Genomic DNA, 19,326 nt, shown 5'->3' on the forward strand with positions numbered 1-19,326 from the left:
ATACTGAGGGCTCCATTTACTGTTGTTAACTCATTCACCGCCAAAGACGTCTTTGACGTGTTATCAGAAATAGCCATCCACGCCAAAGACGTGTTTGACGTGTTTTTGTTTTTATGAGTGCAGCGCATAGTTGAAACACTTACCCAGCCTGTGACATAGTTTCGGGTCCCTAACCTCAAAGTCAAGCCGACAGCACGTTATCAAACACATACCGCAGCTGTTGTTTGAAATTAGGAAGAAGGTGGAAAGGAGGAGAAACGCGCTTCCTTGTTGCAGAGGAGAAACGCCATTGAAATGCCCCCTCGCCGCGCTGCAGAGCTGATCGACTTGCTGCAGAGCAGCGGACATCGAAACCGCGGTAGTCAAACCCGTGACCAACATGATCGATCCTGGTCCCTGGACCCCGTTCCTATGTGCCAGCCCGAAAGAGACGAGACAGAGTCACAACTGTGTGGAGGAGGAGAACAGCTGCAGCCTCGCCACATAAATGGCTTTCACACAGAGTCAAGCAGCAGAGCAGCACAGCCACTTTCCTGGCGAGGAAGACTGGACTGCCTAGTCAAACCCGTGACGAACATGATCGATCCGGTTCCAGCAGCGCCTGGTCCCAAAGCCAAGCCGGACCCGTTCCTGTGTCGTGTCCATGGACTGTATATAGTCGTGTCGCAGCATTCGTCCCAGCCCGAACGAGAGGAGGAAAACGAGCAGAGGAGGCAAAACGCTGATGGGGAAGGAGGGGGAAGGAGGTGGGGGGAAGGAGGTGCGATCTAGCAGCAGCTGTGGACAGAACTCTCTCTCTCTCTGTGTGTGTGTGTGTGTGTGTGTGTGTGTGTGTCTGTCTGTCTGTCTGTCTGTCTGTCTGTCTGCACACTCACTCACACTGAGCAAACTGTATTGTTGAATGTAAAAAAAGCACTTCATATATATATATATATATATTTTTGTCATTTGTGTCATAATGAATAATATTTACATGTCTGATGTCAATACAGTTCAAAATAAAAGAATTGAGAGCGAGTTCTGCCTGAGATTGTGTGCTGTACATAAATGCCATTTTCTGCAATTTCTTTTCTCAGAGAGACCTTTTGGGTGAAAACAGGGTGTATATAAATGGCTATAAGTAGAGTACAGAACATGCTAAAAGCTCACTTTTTTTTTCCTGGTGAACCCAGAGACGTACATCTTCATTTTGAGGTATTGCAAATCACTTTGGTGCTAATAGATAATTTACTGTGGGTCTTGAAAGATGACCAACAATTATGAAAATCTTTGGCCTGTGCTAAATATTGGCAGTCCTAAACTGGCCATGAATGAGTTAATAGCAGATGTTATTTCCTCCAATGTAAAATCAGAGTCTAAGTCCTTTCTGGCATCATCACTAAGTTTGGGCATTTCCAGAGGGTCGAAAAAGTCACTCAAATCCGACTGGGCGGCATCACACTTAGATGAGTAGAGTTCACTGTAAAACTCCCTAAAACGGTTATTTATCTCCTTAGGGTTAGTCAGCAGGGCGCCCCTTTTTGATTTAATGGAGAGGATTGATCTAGAAGCCTGAGCGCCCTTGAGCTGCCGCGCCAGGAGCCCCTCAGGTTTATCTCCCAATTCAAATTGTTTTTGCCTCAATTTTAAAAGAAGAGTGTTTATTTGGCCACCTAAGATGCAGTTATATTCATATTTTAATCTTAATATCTTATTATAATCGTCAGAGCATTTTGAAGCCTGATATACCACCTCAAGGGCGGAAAGGGCATTTTCGATCTCCAATAGCCGCCTCCGTCTTTCTTTTTTGGCAGTAGATTCATACGAGATTATGTCCCCACGAATAACTGCCTTTAAAGTTTCCCATAGCGTGGAGTCTGAAACTTCACCATTATCGTTAAATTCCATAAACTGTTTTAATTTGGTCTCAATATGCTCTATGAATCTCTCTTCGGCGAGTAAGGTTGGATTAAAACGCCAAGAGTACGTTTGTTTAGGGAGAGAGAGATTCAGGGACATAGTCAGAGGGCCATGGTCAGAGATCAATATGTTGTGGTATTTGGTGTTGATGACATGGGGAATTAGCTGAGAATCTATTAAAAAGTACCGTAAATTCCGCACTATAAGCCGCACCGGAGTATAAGCCGCAGCAGCAAAATTGCCTGTTTGTTACATATATAAGCCGCACCGGACTATAAGCCGCAGGTGTTTTAATATATATATTTTTTTTAATTGTGTTTTAATGTTTAATTACCATATGTAAGGGTTCATGCACAGAGGGGATTGTCGGGAAAGAGATGGCTGTTTGAGGAAGCTCCCATTTATTAACATTTCAACAAAACAACATAACACAACACCACCTGTGTTTTTTTTTACAGTGCACACAGTGTCCATGGTGTGGTGAAAAGAGGGCAAGAGAGGAAATTAAAACAGAAGTGGATTTATAGTTAGAAAGAGTGCTAAAAAAGAGAGATTTTTTTTTTTTTTTTTTTTTTTTTTGAAAAAATCCATAGATAAGCCGCACCGTTATATAAGCCGCAGGGCCAAAAAACGGGGAAAAAGCCGTGGCTTATAGTCCGAAATTTACGGTAGTCTATCCTACTGTAAGATTTGTGGACATGGGAATAGAATGAATAGTCTTTATCTGTGGGGTGCTGAACCCTCTAGATATCCACTACATTCCTAGATTTAATCAAATTGTTCAATACCGTCACTGATGAGATTGTTGGGGGTGGTCGTGAAGACAGCCTATCTAAATATGGATCTAAGTAACAATTTAGGTCACCGCCAATTATTATATTTGAATTATTAGAGTCGGGGAGTAGATTGAAAACTTTCTTAAAAAAACTGGGGTCGTCTATGTTTGGGCCATAAATATTGAGTAGGGTAATTGGAAATGGTGCCAGAAACTAAGATGTACCTACCATGAGGGTCTGTTGTCATTGTAACAAGTTGAAACTTTTCCTAAAAGGTATAGCTACACCCCGGGCGTGGGAAGAGAATGGGGATTGATAGACTTGTGAGAGATGCAGGGTATTTGAGCATGTGACGATTGGAGTAAACCAGTGTCTAGGACTATGCTGCCACAACCTACAAAGCTATACTGTCAATTTAGATTAATAATTTAGCCTATTGAACCGCCCCAGTCATTTATTATTTATTTTATTACAGGTTTCCCTCGGGATCTTTGAAATCCTTGAAAGTTTGTGAATTTGAGAGAGAAAAATCAAGGCCTTGATGTTTTTTTTGTAGACATAAATACCGTAAATTTCGGACTATAAGCCGTTTTTTGGCCCTGCGGCTTATATAACGATGCGGCTTATCTATGGATTTTATCAGCTAACGGCCGCTCGGGGACCTCCAAAATCTATGGATGTTGGTATGAGGCAGAACGAGAGCAAGACAGACATTACGAGAGCGAGACCCTGATTGGATGATGTTGCAAAAAATGTGCCTCGCGACCTGATTGGAGCACTGTGCCACTACGCTCTCTCAGCCACTACGGTAAAACACCCTCCCTCCTCCCTCGCTCCGGGGGGAAAATGGCAGCGATTGAGCCTGAAAGACAGTCTGAATGAAATTGAATGTAACATTCCCAATTCTATGTATTACATTCTAAAAAACTAACGGCAACATTTTGGAAGGCTAAGCCACACAACTAGCTCGTTGTAATCTAACATCATGCTTCAAAAGATGGAGAACTGGCTGTGTTACGACGATGGCGGCGATTGAGCCTGAAAGCCATGTCTGAGACAGTAGCGAGACAGGAACAACAACAACAGCAGCAGCAGCAAAGGATCATGCACAAACCCGAGACGAAAGGGACTGTCCGTCAGGGCGCGGACGACTGTGTCAGCAACTCCCTCCCGACTACCAGGAGAAAATTACAAACTTCGGCGAATTCACACAAAGAAAGATCAAGGAATATTCCATCGGACCGGAGCAGATCATAAATATGGATGAAGTGCCTTTGACGTTCGACCTGCCTCTCACTAGGACTGTTAACAAGAAAGGTGAATCGTCCATCACGTTGAGAACCACAGGTCACGAGAGAACGAATTTCACTTGTGTTCTTGGCTGCACAGCATCTGGAGTAAAGCTCCCGCCGATGGTGATTTTTAAGCATCTCACAATGTGTGATTTTGTCTGGGGATTAGTGACCTGACTTTTGTTTTGTTTTGTTGAAATGTTAATAAATGGGAGCTTCCCCAAACAGCCATCTCTTTCCCGACAATCCCCTCTGTGCACGAACCCTTACATATGGTAATTAAACATCAAAACACCCGCGGCTTATAGTCCGGTGCGGCTTATATATGTAACAAACAGGCAATTTTGCTGCTGCGGCTTATACTCAGGTGCGCCTTATAGTGCGGAAATTACGGTAGTCATTGAAAGTGCTTGAATTTATATACAGTATTTTGTGCAAGAGTAGAAATTGAAATTGATTTTTTTTTTTACTTAACGTGTAACACAGCACAGTTGAGAAGTGTTTACACCAGGGGTTCCTAAACTTTTTTGGCGTGTGACCCTATTTTGATGTCACAAAAATCTAGGGACCCGAGACATTTCAAATTCCGGTAGACCATCGATAATATAATCAGTGACATCGTCAGTGATGTCACATACTGTATGATTCTTTTCCCCCGCAGAATTCTGACTTTAATCTGAGAATTCTGACTTTAATCTGAGAATTCTGACTTTAATCTAAAGATTCTGACTTTTTTCTCAAAATTCTGACAGTAACTTCGAATTCTGACTTTAATCTCAGAATTCTGACTTTATTCTCAGAATTCTGACTTTATTCTCAGAATCATGATTTAAAGTTATAATCTAAAAGATTTTCATCTAAAAAAAAGTCACTCACAATGTTGATTGAGGCTATGTCCATTTAGATGAAGCCTTTGCAGTATATACCGTAAATTCCGGACTATAAGGCGCACCGGTATATAAGCCGCAGCACCAAAATTGACTGTTTTTTACATATATAAGCCGCACCGGACTATAAGCCGCGGGTGTTTTGATGTTTAATTACCATATGTAAGGGTTCGTGCACAGAGAGGAATGTCGGGAAAGAGATGGCTGTTTGGGGAAGCTCCCATTTATTAACATTTCAACAAAACAAGCATTACGGTAGGCTATAAGAAGCTCCCATTTATTAACATTTCAACAAAATAAATATAAAAAATAAAACAATAATAATAATAATAAAACAATCCTCAAAAGGATAATGTGCTGTAAACAATAAAACAATCCTCAAAAGGATAATGTGCTGTAAACAATAAAACAATTCTCAAAAGGTTAAGGTAAGGTGCAGTAAACAAATTAACTGGAAAACAATAATATAACAATCCTCAAAAGGATAAGGTGCTGTCAACAATGAAACCAGGTACCGTAATCCTTGTCTTCATCTTTTAGGTGAAGGTGCAGCAAACGGCTGTAAACAGAGTCAAAGTCAAGTCACTAATCCTCGTCTTCCTCTTCTTCCTCCGTACTGAAACCAGCAAAGTCCTCAACTTCAGTGTCGGAAACGAACAGGTTCAGGGTGGCTTCGTCAACCACTCTCCTCTCTCCTTCGTTGTCACTCTCAAAACCAAGGAACTCCTCTTCGTCACTGTCGGTGTCGGAATCGAACAGCCTCTGAAGGCGCCCAGCTGTGCCGGCGTCATCATCACGCAGCAGTCCAGCCTTTCGGAACCCGTTGGTGATCGTGGATGTTTTCACACTCCTCCACGCTGTCAGGATCCACTGGCAAACTTGAGCGAAAGTTGCTTTTCGCATGCGACCTGTTTTGGTGAATGATTTATCGCCGCTCGTCATCCACGCCTCCCACTCAACGCGTAGTGCCACTTTGAACGCACGATTGACACTGATGTCAAGTGGCTGCAGATGCTTCGTTGTGCCCCCAGGAATCACAGCTGGAATGGAGTTTGTGGTCTTGATGGCTGCTTTCACGGAATCTGTTATATGAGCCCTCATGCTGTCGAGAACGAGCAAAGCTTTTTTTTGGTGAAAGAATCCTCCAGGGCGCTTGACGTAGCACTCAGCCAGCCACTCCTTCATGACACTTTCCATCATCCACCCTTTCTTGTTGACTCTGAGGCATATCCCACTGGGAATTTTCTCTTTCGGCATCGTAATCCGCTTGAAAATCACCATTGGCGGCAGCTTTACTCCAGATGCTGTGCAGCCGAGAACACAAGTGAAATTCGTTCTCTCGTGCCCAGTGGTTCTCAATGTGATCGACGATTCACCTTTCTTGTTAACAGTCCGAGTGAGTGGCAGGTCGAACGTCAAAGGCACTTCATCCATATTTATGATCTGCTCCGGTTCGATGGAATATTCCTTGATCTTCCTTTGTGTGAATTCGCCGAAGTTTGTGATTTTCTCCTGGTAGTCGGGAGGGAGTTGCTGGCACACAGTCGTCCTCGCCCTGACGGACAGTCCCTTTCGTCTCATGAATCGGAAGCACCAAGATGGCCCACCTCTGAAATGTTCAATTTTCATTTCGGTGGCGACTGTTTTGGCCTTCAGTCGGATCTGCACCGTGGAAACGCCTCGGCCGTCTGCTCTCTGGGTCAACACCCAGTCTTCAAGGGAATCTTCAAGTTCGGGCCATCTGCTTTTATGACCTCTGAAGGACTTTTTGGTCTTCTTGCACTGAGACAGTTCCTCCTGCTGCGCCTTCCAACGCCTCACCATTGACTCATTGATGCTCAGGGTACGCGCTGCTGCTCTGTTTCCCTCTTTTAATGCGAGATTGACTGCTTTCAACTTGAAAGCTGCGTCGTGTGAATTTCTGCGTACCTTCCCCATGGTAAGTGAGAGACTGCTCGTCTTGTTGTGATTCCGGGCGGCTGATGAACTTTGAACCGGTAGGAGTAACCGGTTGATTTCCGCCAATGATGTCAAGTCTTTAATACACAAAGGCAATTCAAGGTGCTTTACAAAAAAATAATCGAAAAAACAAGCAGCAAAGCAATGCACATAAAATGTGCTGATGAAGCTGTGTAACCTGTAAAATCCATCGATTTTGGAGGTCACCGAGTGGCCGTTTGCTTACCGTAATTACCATATGTAAGGGTTCACGCACAGAGGGGATTGTTGGCTGTTTGAGGAAGCTCCCATTTACCGTATTACCGTAACATTTCAACAAAACAACATAACACAACACCACCTTTGTTTATTTTTACAGTGCACACAGTGTCCGCGGTGTGGTGAAAAGAGGGCAAGAGAGGAAATTAAAACAGAAGTGGATTTATAGGTAGAAAGAGTGCTAAAAAAGAGAGATTTTATTTGTATTTGTATTTTTTTTTCTGAAAAAATCCATAGATAAGCCGCACCGTTATATAAGCTGCAGGGCCAAAAAACGGGGAAAAAGCCGCGGCTTATAGTCCGGAATTTACGGTAGTCACATTACAGTTTGGATCACACCTGCAATTATCACCTTAAAACTCAAAAATCGCATCATCTTCGTTAATATAAAATTGTGTGTGGTGTAAAAAATAATAATCAGGCAACCCTATTTGAATTCCAGGCGACCCACTAGTTTACACATTCAAGCCTGTAACAACGCATTATGTAATAACTGCACATTATGTAATAAATATGGAATGCACTACCATCAGATCTTAAAATGTATACAGATTGCCAACATTTCAAAACTAAATTGAAGGGTTTTTTAAAGGATGGTCAATCATGTGCTCATGTGTAGGGTGGGGAGATGTGTTTGTAGTATAGTGAATGATGAGCTAATAGAGGGAATGCACGTGACGTCACGGACGCGACAGTCAGTGCGGGTACGCCCACTCAGCTGCAGTGAGTGTCAAAACGTCTAAACAAGCCAGGTGGCGCCGCCGGGTCACGGTGTTTAGCGTTCAGCTTCCGCGAGAAAACAACGAAAATGGTAAAGTGCTGTTGTGCCATTGACTGTAAAAATAGATTCAACAAGGCGTCGGAGGTATCTTTTTACAGGCTGCCGAAAGCTAATGAAACGGCCCCGGTCTTCTCTGCAGCTATCCAGGGTTCCAATGAGGGCTCATTCATTCTCTGGCTGTGTTCTACCTGCACAGATATAACGTTACATGAGTGATAGTGTTCACTATGAACAAAGCTAGGGACAGCGTATGCTAATATTTTTCTTAATAAAAGTTGTAATAAAATAAATATGTACCTCTCCACATACAACCAGAATATCCATTGCTGTCCTCGTTACTTTAATGTCGCCAACAAATCCAGCCTTGAAGTACGACCACGCGTCCAGGCTCTTGTATGCTTTCATGCTTTGGTTTGTGTATTTCCCCGGCGTCGATATTAAGTACATATAAATGTCAGGAAACCCTATTCCTGGCCACATGTCTACGTCCATGGACCACTGGTTCTTTGGCAAGCTGTAAGGGTCACATTCGAGTCCAACTGCCTTTATTTTAAGCAGATAATCGTTTATATTAGCCGTGGTTTCGCTACTACCCCTGGCAGAAGCCACGTTTGTTTTGGAAATTTGACACTCAGTGCTGCTCAGTCCGGCTGAGGGGGCGTGTTCGGGAGGGGGCGTGGCGTCGGTGCATTCCCTCTATTGACCTGTGTGTGTGTGTGTGTGTGTGTTTGTGTTTGCAAGCATGATGGAAGTGTGGACGCTTGTGGGGTGAGTTGTGTGTGTGCGTATGTATCTTTGTATACTTATTGTTTATACCCATGTGCAATTTACTGTGTATTGTTTTTAACTTTTTTTCCTTTTTATAGGCCCGTCTAGGGACATGCATTGGAAACTAGCAAAAGCTATACATGCTATGATGTGCTGCATTGGATGACTGTATTGCAATTGTCTATGTTTAACACATCTGTCCCTATCAAATAAACAATAAATGAAATGAAAATGAAATAATAAAATCGCAAAATGTAATAAAACCTCACTTTCAATATGTAATAACAACGCATTATGTAATAATATGCGCAATATGTAATAAATCACCTGAACGCAAAATGTAATAACGTTTGACGCATTTTGTAATAAATGTATTACATATTGCGCAAATTATTACATAATGCGGGGGTTACACTTTTTTCTGGTTGAAAATTTAATAAGTGAGGCATTATGTAACAAAATTAGAAAATGCACTGAAGTTGTCATTGGGGGGGGGAGTAGGCTAATAAATATATTTGACCATAAAAAGCATTTTAACAGTGTTGACCCGTGCCAAACTGAAATGCAAGTGTCGGGTTTTACGGTCTATGCCCGCTGGTTTACCATAAAGAAAAGTGCCACATGCAAGCTGAGAGAGAAAGCGTAGCCTATACCCGATCGGACTGTTGTCACCCATAGATTCAGTTTGTCATCAGCTGAACAACCTATATCTAGTTGCTTGACTGGTTTTGACACAAGGACAGAGAAATTTGCGCATTCTGGGTTAATTGACACGGGTCAACACTGTTAAAATGCTTTTTATGGTCAAATATATTTATTAGCCTACTCCCCCCCCCAATGACAACTTCAGTGCATTTTGTTACCTAATGCGTCACTTATTACATTTTCAACCAGAAAAAAGTGCAACCCCCACATTATGTAATAATTTGCGCAATATGTAATACATTTATTACAAAATGCATCAAACATGATTCCATATTGCGTTCAGGCGATTTATTACATATTGCGCATACTATTACATAATGTGTCGTTATTACATATTGAAAGTGAGATTTTATTACATTTTGCGATTTTATTACATAATGTGCAGTTATTACATAACGCGTCGTTACAAAGCCTCTCGCTCTTTTTAATTGTTGTCTGTGAGCTTGTGAAGCCTGCTAGTTCTCATTACCGTAATGCTCAGTGTTGTAACAGTAATGAACCTTGATCCATGTCTCAAACTATGGCGTGTTGGCTCCTTGAATTTGAGGGAATTGGTCCCGGAAAGTCCCTGAAAAATCCTTAAATGTGATGTTTAAGGTGGTGTGGGAACGCTGTATTAGCTCACTTTAGATGTTTTGTTTAAATTCTTCTTTTTCACGTTTTGACGTTGTATTGCGGTGTCAAGTTCTACCACGGTGCCTACAGGAAACTGTGTTGGATAGAAAGTGATCGGCAGAAGGACTCATCATCACTCTAATGCAGTGTTTCTCAAACAGTGGTCCCCGAGTTTTTTTATTTATTATCTATTTATTGGTCCTTGGTCTGAAAAAGTTTGAGAAACACTGCTCTATTGTAAACCATGTGTTAGCAGGACGACTCATCACTAGCTGCGTTTACATGCACACCTCAATCTGATTGAAATCAATGGCTTTGAAGGAGATGTGATGTTATACGATCTGGTGTTTACATGCGCCCAGAGAGCATGCACCGATATAATTGAACAGGTGTGCGACTTGCGCAAAAGTGATGAATAGGCTACAACTTGACAGGTCTGCCAACGCTCGCATTGACCGTGAGACTGGAGGAATTGACACTTTTCACACACTTCTTCAAGTAGGCTACATTTTCTCACGGTGAAAAATAAATTCATAAAGCGTGAATTATCCCAGACATATGGACGCACGGACATATGGACACACGGAAATGAGAGACACGGAATTGTGACGAGAAAACCTTTGTCGAGCTTATAGCTTAAAGGACGGCTTTACCGTGGGGAATATGAATATATATTAAATCTCACGCCCCTAAGGTTTTCGAATCCGTTGAAATTTTTGAAATTGGAGCTTCACTGCCTGACCTATCAAGCATCTCTCACATTATTTGCATGACCCTCTGACGCAAAACGCGTCGGGGCGTCATGCTCCGCCTTGCGGAAGTCGTGCACCTATGAACTACAACTGTTGTGAGCCATGGTCCCGCCTCTAGAGGTCCTCCACGCCCCTTCAGAGGTCTGAAGAAAAACAAAAAGGCAGCCATCTTTTTCGACCACCTAGCCTGCTGTAGCTAGGTTAGCTTTCCATAGCTCCTTGCAAAGAGACGATTTTCTCGGGAACGGAAGCACGGACAGACACGTGACTGGCGGCATTGGAAAGCTTGTCAAATTTTACATCTAGTAGTAGGTGGGTTGAAGTAACGAAATCAACGCTGAGCAATGTACCCGTTTTTACACATTTTTACAGAAAATAGTTACAACATCAGATGCGCGTAACTCCTACGAAAATGCCTTAAAATGCATGAAAAAAATTTTATGAAGACATCTCCCGACATATATACTTCAGTTTAAATTTGGTGCAATTTGGAGGCAATTTATTTTCGATTTATTTTCGATTTATTTCTTCTTCTCTCCATGTAATATTGTCGAAGCCTTCTTCTTCTTCTTCTTTGAGTTTTATGGCGGTTGGCAAACATATATGTGCATTACCGCCACCTACTGGAGTTTGATATCAGCCAAACGCCTGAGGGGTGGGCATGGAAACGAAGGCCACGCGAGCCCAGTGCATTGTGGGAAATGTAGTATTTCGAGTCCCCGCACCCGCACCTCCCCCCCACCACCCCCCCCCCCCCCCCCCACACACAGAGTGGATTTCTGGTGATATCTCAGGCTGTAAACAACCAATTTCAAAAATTTCAACGGATTTGAAAACCTTAGGGGCGTGAGATTTAATATATATTCATATCCCCCACGGAAAAGCCGGCCTTTAACTCTCGTCGCCGGAGTGTTGAAAATCTCCACTTTGTCCACGCGCATATGGTAGTTAGAAAATCTCCTCTCCTGCTGCAGCGGAGTCTCCTTATGTCAAGACATGGGCATGCGCAGAAAGAACGCAGCCAGAGAGGAATCTGTTTAATCGTTTACATGATAACATTTTTCCCTGATCCGTTTATGAAAAGGTTTAAACTACCCCTCTGCAATGATTGAAGTTGCAATCGGTTTAAGCTGATTGAGGTGTTTATATGGAGCATTTTTAATCGGTTTGGGCTTACACCTACAGTATTTCAAGCCGATTACTATGGTCCATGTAAACATGCCTACTCTGTCTCTCCCAGGTGAAGAAGCTGCAGGTGATGCTGCGTCAGGCTAATGAGCAGCTGGAGCGGACCATGTCTGAGAAGCAGGAGCTGGAGGATTCAGTCAAAGTAGGCAATGAGGACACCACTGCAAAGGTTTGGACACATGTACTACTGTCTCAATTACTTCACCCTCTATTTTCTGATCAGGGAATATATAACAAGTTTGACATAGTTCAAAGTTGAGTGTGGGTTAAGTTTGATTTAGACGGGTATTTTACATGAGCCGGCTTTAAAATCTGGCTTTGGGAACATGCCAGGAGACAAAGGGAACGTGTGTGTGTGTGTGTGTGTGTGTGTGTGTGTGTGTGTGTGTGTGTGTGTGTGTGTGTGTGTGTGTGTGTGTGTGTGTGTGTGTGTGTGTGTGTGTGTGTGTGTGTGTGTGTGTGTGTGTGTGTGTGTGTGCGCGTGTGTGCGCGTGCGTGCGCGTTTTGGTACGGGCCAATCTGCCACATGGTTTGAATGACACTAGGAATTGGTTATGGATGATTTTAATCAGTCTGTGCTGTACGTAAGCATGGTCAGAGCTGTGCGGAAATATATGCACATTTATTGTTTTGAGTGTACCATCTTTGTCAATAGGGCACTGTTTCTTAAACTGAGCGCTGTGGGTACACAGGCATGGGCTCTATGTTTTTTGTATTGTAGGGTTGTCTTGCTACATAAAGCCCAGAGGGATTTTTCTCATCTTTGAGGTGATGGTTTGTGTTGTGTTCTAGGTGTCGGCCCTCATACAGAGAGTCCAGGAGTCGGAAACGCTGCTCAGCACACTACAACAGGCCTTCAGTCAAGCCAAGAGGAACACACAAGAGCAGATGGTGAGGACATTCTCCCATATCCCTGTTAGGGATGCGCCATATTGCCGCAGGCGGCTTTAGCTCAGGAGGTAGAGCGGGTCGGCCAATGACACAAGGGTTGGCGGTTCGATCCCGCTCCCTCCCAGCTGCTGTCGTTGTGTCCTTGGGCAAGACACTTAACCCTCCTTGCTCCCGATGGTGTGTAGGCACCCTGCGTGGCAGCCTGCCGCCATCGGTGTATGAATGGGTGAATGTAGACTACCTACTGATTGTAAAGCGCTTTGGATAAAAGCGCTATATAAATGCAGGCCATTTACCATTTTACCATTTGCCATATTGGATTTTCTTTTTTCTTTTCTTTTTTCGGGCCACACAGCTCACAGGCCGCCGTATATTGCCCATGTGTGCTCTAGGCCCATTATTGGACCTGCAGCCAAGTGGCAGCTTTAGCATCATTTGGATTTCCAGTACATTTCCCTGCCTGTACAGCAACAGCATCACTTCCTCTCTCTTCCACAATTATTTGTTGACAAGACGGGGCTCTGGGCAACACAATGATCCACTGATGCAAAAGCCTCAGAAGCCGGAAAAATAGAAGCAACCGTGTCCACAAGTTTCTCCTGCAGCACTGCAGAGATCAAATTGACTCTGCACCGTGAGCATCATCATAACAAAAACTGCGATATGCATTGGTAAAGCTGATGATATGCTCAGTGCACTGACCTTTTTGTGGGGGTTCATTGTCAAAATGTTGAGTGAAAATGGAAAGCAGCATGTCAGACACGGACGTATTCAATAATGGATGCCTTGCTGCAAGTTGTCCCGCAGCAGTCTAAACGCTTCCCACTCAAAAACCTCATCAACCAAAACAGTCAGACATTTCTCTGTTCCACCTGGCTTTCTTTAAAGATGCATGATAGTCCAGGCAAAGTAACTCATTTTGGAACCAAAAAACAAACTAATTGTAAAAGAATTTTTTGCAGCTTAGATCATTTCTATGAGGTGTCCAGAACAACATACTAAAAGTCCTAAGAAATCCTAGTTGAGGAAATATGTTTAATTCTCATCAATCCAAGATGTGTGCCAGTAAGGCCAGACAACAATACACCCCAATGGGGCTATTTTTTCCCCTTACTCCTATCAAAACAAAACTTTATACAATGAAAGTATCCATGAAAAGTAACATTTTTTGTATTACAAGTTTCTTTGAAAATGAATTTGAATATGCAAATGAGCTATACACTAATCGAATATACTGTAGGCTACCCAAAATATACCCGCATAGGAGTAAAGGAAAAAATGAAGCCTATCACAATCAAACCTCACACAGTGAAAGTATACATGAAAAGGAACTTTTTTGTTTTACAAGTTTCTTTGAAAAATCTATTTTAAATATGCAAATGAGCTCAACACTAGGCCTAATTGACTTGTCCAATAAGCCATAAAGTCACAAGTAAAACAGGGGCCAAATAACTAACACATTCATGTCTATAGTTAACCTATGCATAAACAAGATAAATTTGAAGTCACTTGCCACACTTACCTGGGTCACTTGCCACAAAAAGACTTATATTGACCTTAAGAATTGATTGCACAATCTTGCCTCCAGTTGCTTTCTAAATTATTTTTTGTTATTTGCGAACAAGCCTAACCTAATGACATGACAGAAAGTCAGAATAGCCATCTTAGTCATTAGTAACGTGGTGAGATTACATTTTGGGCTGGTAGATTTACAAATAATTGGTATTGTTGGTAAGATTACGAGATAACAGGCAGAAGTCATTCTTACCAACTAAACGATTCACTCTCACACAGAAGACAGATGAAAAACCAGATAGACACACTTTCCAGACTTTCCAGCTCTTTAAATAATTTTGCCAGACACCAAAACTGCTTCTGTTTTTGTAGTAAGTATTTCAGACCAGGCGGGCCACACATCAGACTTCCACCGTTTGTAAAGTAGCTTTGCAGTCTTATGAGAAGCTAGCAACAGCAATATCTAGGCTAGAAACCCAATCGGAACATTTTAAGTTACCAACTCCTTTCTTCTTCTTTTTTTAATTTTCCCGATTTTTTATCCCATTTTATCCCCCATTAGTGCTCACTTGATTTCTCAATCCTGGTTGCTACTCCATCCTCTGCCGATCTGGGGAGAGCCGAGACTGCCTCCATGCTTCCTCCGAGACATGGGCAGTCAGCCAGCCGCTTCTTTTCACCTGCCAGAGGAAGCTTCACCGGTAGGACATAGCACGTGGGAGGTTCACGCTATTCCAACCAGTTCCCCTCCCTCTGAACAGGCGCCCTTAACGACCAGAGGAGGAACCACATTAGCAACCAGGATATTGCATGTTTTTGTGAAGGGGGTTCCTATATGAAGGAAACCCCCGGGAGGCACGGGGGAGAACATGCAAACTCCACACAGAAAGGCCCTTTTGACGACCCCACCCGGGCGGTGGGCACTCGAGGACATGCAGACGGGCACGCATTCCTTCAGCGTTCACATCGTCCCAGGTGGGAATCGAACCCACGACCTTCGAGCTGTGAGGCGATAGTGCTTACCACTGCACCACCGTACCTCCCACCAACTCCTTTCTAACTAGACATTTCTATCTGGTTAGGCTTGTTCGCAAATAAAAAATAATAATTTAGAAAGCAACTGGAGGCAAGATTGTGCAATCAATTCTTAAGGTCAATATAAGTATTTTTGTGGCAAGTGACCCAGGTAAGTGTGGCAAGTGACTTCAAATTTATCTTGTTTATGCATATGTTAACTTACTGAATAGACATGAATGTGTTAGTTATTTGGCCCCTGTTTTACTTGTGACTTTATGGCTTATTGGACAAGTCAATTAGGCCTAGTGTTGAGCTAATTTGCATATTTAAAATAGATTTTTCCAAGAAACTTGTAAAACAAAAAAGTTCCTTTTCATGTATACTTTCACTGTGTGAGGTTTGATTGTGATAGGCTTCATTTTTTCCTTTACTCCTATGCGGGTATATTTTGGGTAGCCTACAGTATATTCGATTAGTGTATAGCTCATTTGCATATTCAAATTCATTTTCAAAGAAACTTGTAATACAAAAAATGTTACTTTTCATGGATACTTTCATTGTATAAAGTTTTGTTTTGATAGGAGTAAAGGAAAAAAATAGCCCCATTGGGGTGTATTGTTGTCTGGCCTTACTGGCACACATCTTGGATTGATGAGAATTAAACATATTTCCTCAACTAGGATTTCTTAGGACTTTTAGTATGTTGTTCTGGACACCTCATAGAAATGATCTAAGCTGCAAAAAATTCTTTTACAATTAGTTTGTCGTAAAACGCTACTTTGCCTGGACTATGAGTCTTTCTTCTGCCATAAATTGAGGGATAATGTCACAACTAAGAAAATTATCTTACTGTATCTTTTTATTTATTATTTAAACGAGTGTAGCTTCCATGTGGCCTGCTGGTGCCATATGAAATGAATCAGAAAAGGGAAAGGGATGGATACATGATTTGATATCACGTTTGATTTGTTTGTTTTCAGGCGGTACTGATGCAGTCGAGGGAGCAGGTGGCAGATGAGCTAAGCCGCCTACAAAGAGACAACGAGAGCCTGCAGGGAAAACACAGGCTCCACCTAGAACTACAGCAACAAGAGGATTTCCACATGCCCATCACTGTGCAAGTATGAAACTCACTATCATTTATTCTTTTTAGAGTGAATTTCGATTTAATAGATTATAAAATGAGATTAATTGTGTTGTTGAATTTGAGCAGCCTTTAACGTTTTTGAAAACTAAGAATCTAGGAAAGTAGGAATCGAGCACGCCCTACAGCTCACCGAGCTGGCCCTGCAGCTCGCATAAGCAGATCGGCCGCTGTGTGGCCTCGCCTGCAGCTCAGCTGCTGCCTGGCCTCGCCTGCCCTATTGGCACATGCGCAATGTCTCCCTCTCTCTCTCCCTGTCTCTCTCTCCCTCAGTCTCTCCCTCTCCCTCAGTCTCTCGTGTGTGTGTGTGTGTGTGTGTGTCATTGATGACATCATCGGTGATGTCACAATGCCTATGTATGGCATCACTGATGACATCACTGATGACATCAACACTAATGACATCATCACTGATGACATCACTGAACTATAGCCTCAACCTTAGGGCAATCAGTCTTAGGACAATTAGCACAATAGATCTGCTCTAATAAAAATATCCGGCTCTGTCTGGTCACCCGCACGGGTGCGCTTTACACACCCTGAAAGTTTCAGCCCGATCGCACGTAAAACGGCATAGCTGTGGCCGGACAAAATTCTTGAAACAAACAAACATACAAACACACACACAGAGTCCTCATTGCCAAATTTATAGATACTAGTGCAGTGCCTGTTCCCCCATGCACCACCCCGTGGGCGCTTCCCCCCGACACACACACTGCACTCTGTCAGGTCCCCCTAAGCGCAAGTTTGAAGTTGATCCGACAAACAGTTCTCAAGATACGCGAAGGACAGACATACAGTCCTGGAATAAGTCCAAATTGCATTAAATGCGGCACCGCACTCCATCGGGGTCCGAGCAGCGCACTCCCCATTGAGGTCAATCGAACAAATGTTTCTCGAGATAAACTGCTTTTTGTGTTGCCAGTAGGTGGTGCTGTGCCAAATTGCACAAAATCCGGCACTGCTCTGTGTCAGGTTCCCAGCAGCACACTCTCCAAGTTTGAAGTCGATCAGATGAATGGCTATCGAGATAAACAGCTTTTTGTGTTGCCAGTAGGTGGCGCTATGCCAAATTGCACGGAATTCAGCTCCCTGCACTCCGTTGAGTCCCCCTAAGCGCACTAACGGTTCTCGATGGCATGCAGCAGATGATGCTCATCCATAAGCAGTTTGTTTGTTTGTTTTTACAAGCACCGTCACTAATGTTTTGCCCTGTGTGGAACCGCACGATGAGGACCCCGTCAGCGCAAAGTGTGGAAGATTTTTTATTCTTATTTTTTAGCTTGGAATGAAAATAACATGCATATAAATAGATACTTTTTTTCATGTTGTTTGTCTTACCATTAAGATTTATAGGCATACAGTATGTCATGTGCACATGGCACCACTTTTCTAATAGTATAAAAGTTCCACAGTTCCTCTTTGCTCTGTGCTGTGTGTGATATTGAACACATGGATGCCTGGTGTGCTTCTCCACCAGGAGCTACAAGGCGTGGTCCTGCAGCTGCGAGGGGACGTGGTCGCGGTGCGAACGGCCGCCGATCACCTAGAGGAGAAGCTGAAGGCGGAGCTGCTGTTCCTGAAGGAGCAGCTCCAGGCAGAGCAGTGTCTGAAGGAGAACCTGGAGGACACGCTGCAGCTGGAGATCGAGAGCTGCAAGGAGGAGATAGGTGAGACTTGGACACTCGGTCAGCTCAATGCGTTTTTGTTAAAGACCCCTCCAAAAGTCATGTTTAAGATGTATATAAAATACTCTACTTTGATTAGTTATTTTCCCACGCAGACAAAATGTTCAATTATCTTGTTAAAATCCTTAAAATGACATCTACTCCTCCTCCCTCATTAAATATTCCAGTGTCTATGGATATGCAAATATATTTAATCTCACTTCACTGTAAAGTCAATGCTCAGTGTATGTGCACTCGAGACTTCAGGTTTCCACATCTCATTTTTCTAAATTGAATGTTGGACAGGGATTGGCTACCAAACTATTTGTGACGTCACTAATCATGCCAGTAGAACATTGGGTTTTCATTGAACACAGAGAAACGTTCCACTTCCAGTAGACAAATATTAAAACAGCCTTTTAGTGTCAAACTCGGCATCGTTCTGCACAGTGAAGATCAGACATCCAACTGAAGGAACGAGAAGAAAAACTGATTTAACTTTAGGGGGGGGGTCATTAAATATTCTGCTGAAACAACATAGTAGCGTGGTAGTCAGGTTAAAGGCCTAAACATGGTCGTCCGTCAGAGCCTCGCCCCGCCCTCCCCGTATGACGGCGGGTGGAGCCCCGTCCTACGGGGAGGGGGCGCCGTCGGCTGACGGGGGCTGCTCCAAAATGTGACTCAGCGGCGACGATACGTGCGTGACGTCACTGTCAGCTGCACGAGAGTTGTGACTGGCCGTTGCCTTGGCTCATCGTCATAAACTCGCCTTTCAAAGCATGACGTTAGATTATAACAAACTAGTTGTGTGGCTTAGCCTTCCCAAATGTTGAGGGTCGTTTTTTAGAATTTAATACATAGAATTGGGAACGTTACATTCAATTTCATTCAGACTGCCTGGCACACAATCTCCGCCATTTTCACATGGAGCTTCCACAGGAGGAGGGAGGGTGGGAGGAGGGAGGGTGTAGTGGCGTCCGAGCATGTAGGGCTAGCTGGCGCCGCCAGACGGCGAGACGGCTCCAATTCGAGGCGGACGGACGACCATGTTTAGGCCTTAAGGTCTTCCCATAGACAACCAATGTAGTATTAATCAAGTCTGTGGTAAATATGTAATCAGACACACAGTATCATATCTGTAATATCCATTTTCAGGAAAAGGCCTACCGTATATCATATATCGGTCTAATCCTAATCACAACATTGAACCGA

General features: G+C 43.2%; 1 protein-coding gene across 2 annotated transcripts in view; it reads left to right on the top strand.

Moving 5' to 3' along the window:
* Positions 1-19,326, top strand: part of rabep1 (rabaptin, RAB GTPase binding effector protein 1) — an 89,703-nt gene that overhangs the window by 52,133 nt on the left and 18,244 nt on the right. For both annotated transcript variants that reach the window (XM_083645588.1, XM_083645589.1), the window contains 4 exons: positions 11,933-12,049; positions 12,673-12,771; positions 16,284-16,424; positions 17,928-18,117. In XM_083645588.1, the coding sequence (XP_083501714.1) occupies positions 11,933-12,049; positions 12,673-12,771; positions 16,284-16,424; positions 17,928-18,117 (547 nt within the window). The remainder of the gene's footprint in view (positions 1-11,932; positions 12,050-12,672; positions 12,772-16,283; positions 16,425-17,927; positions 18,118-19,326) is intronic.

This window comes from Poromitra crassiceps, assembly GCF_964638095.1.
Source record: "Poromitra crassiceps genome assembly, chromosome: 1".
Lineage (NCBI taxonomy): Eukaryota > Metazoa > Chordata > Actinopteri > Beryciformes > Melamphaidae > Poromitra > Poromitra crassiceps.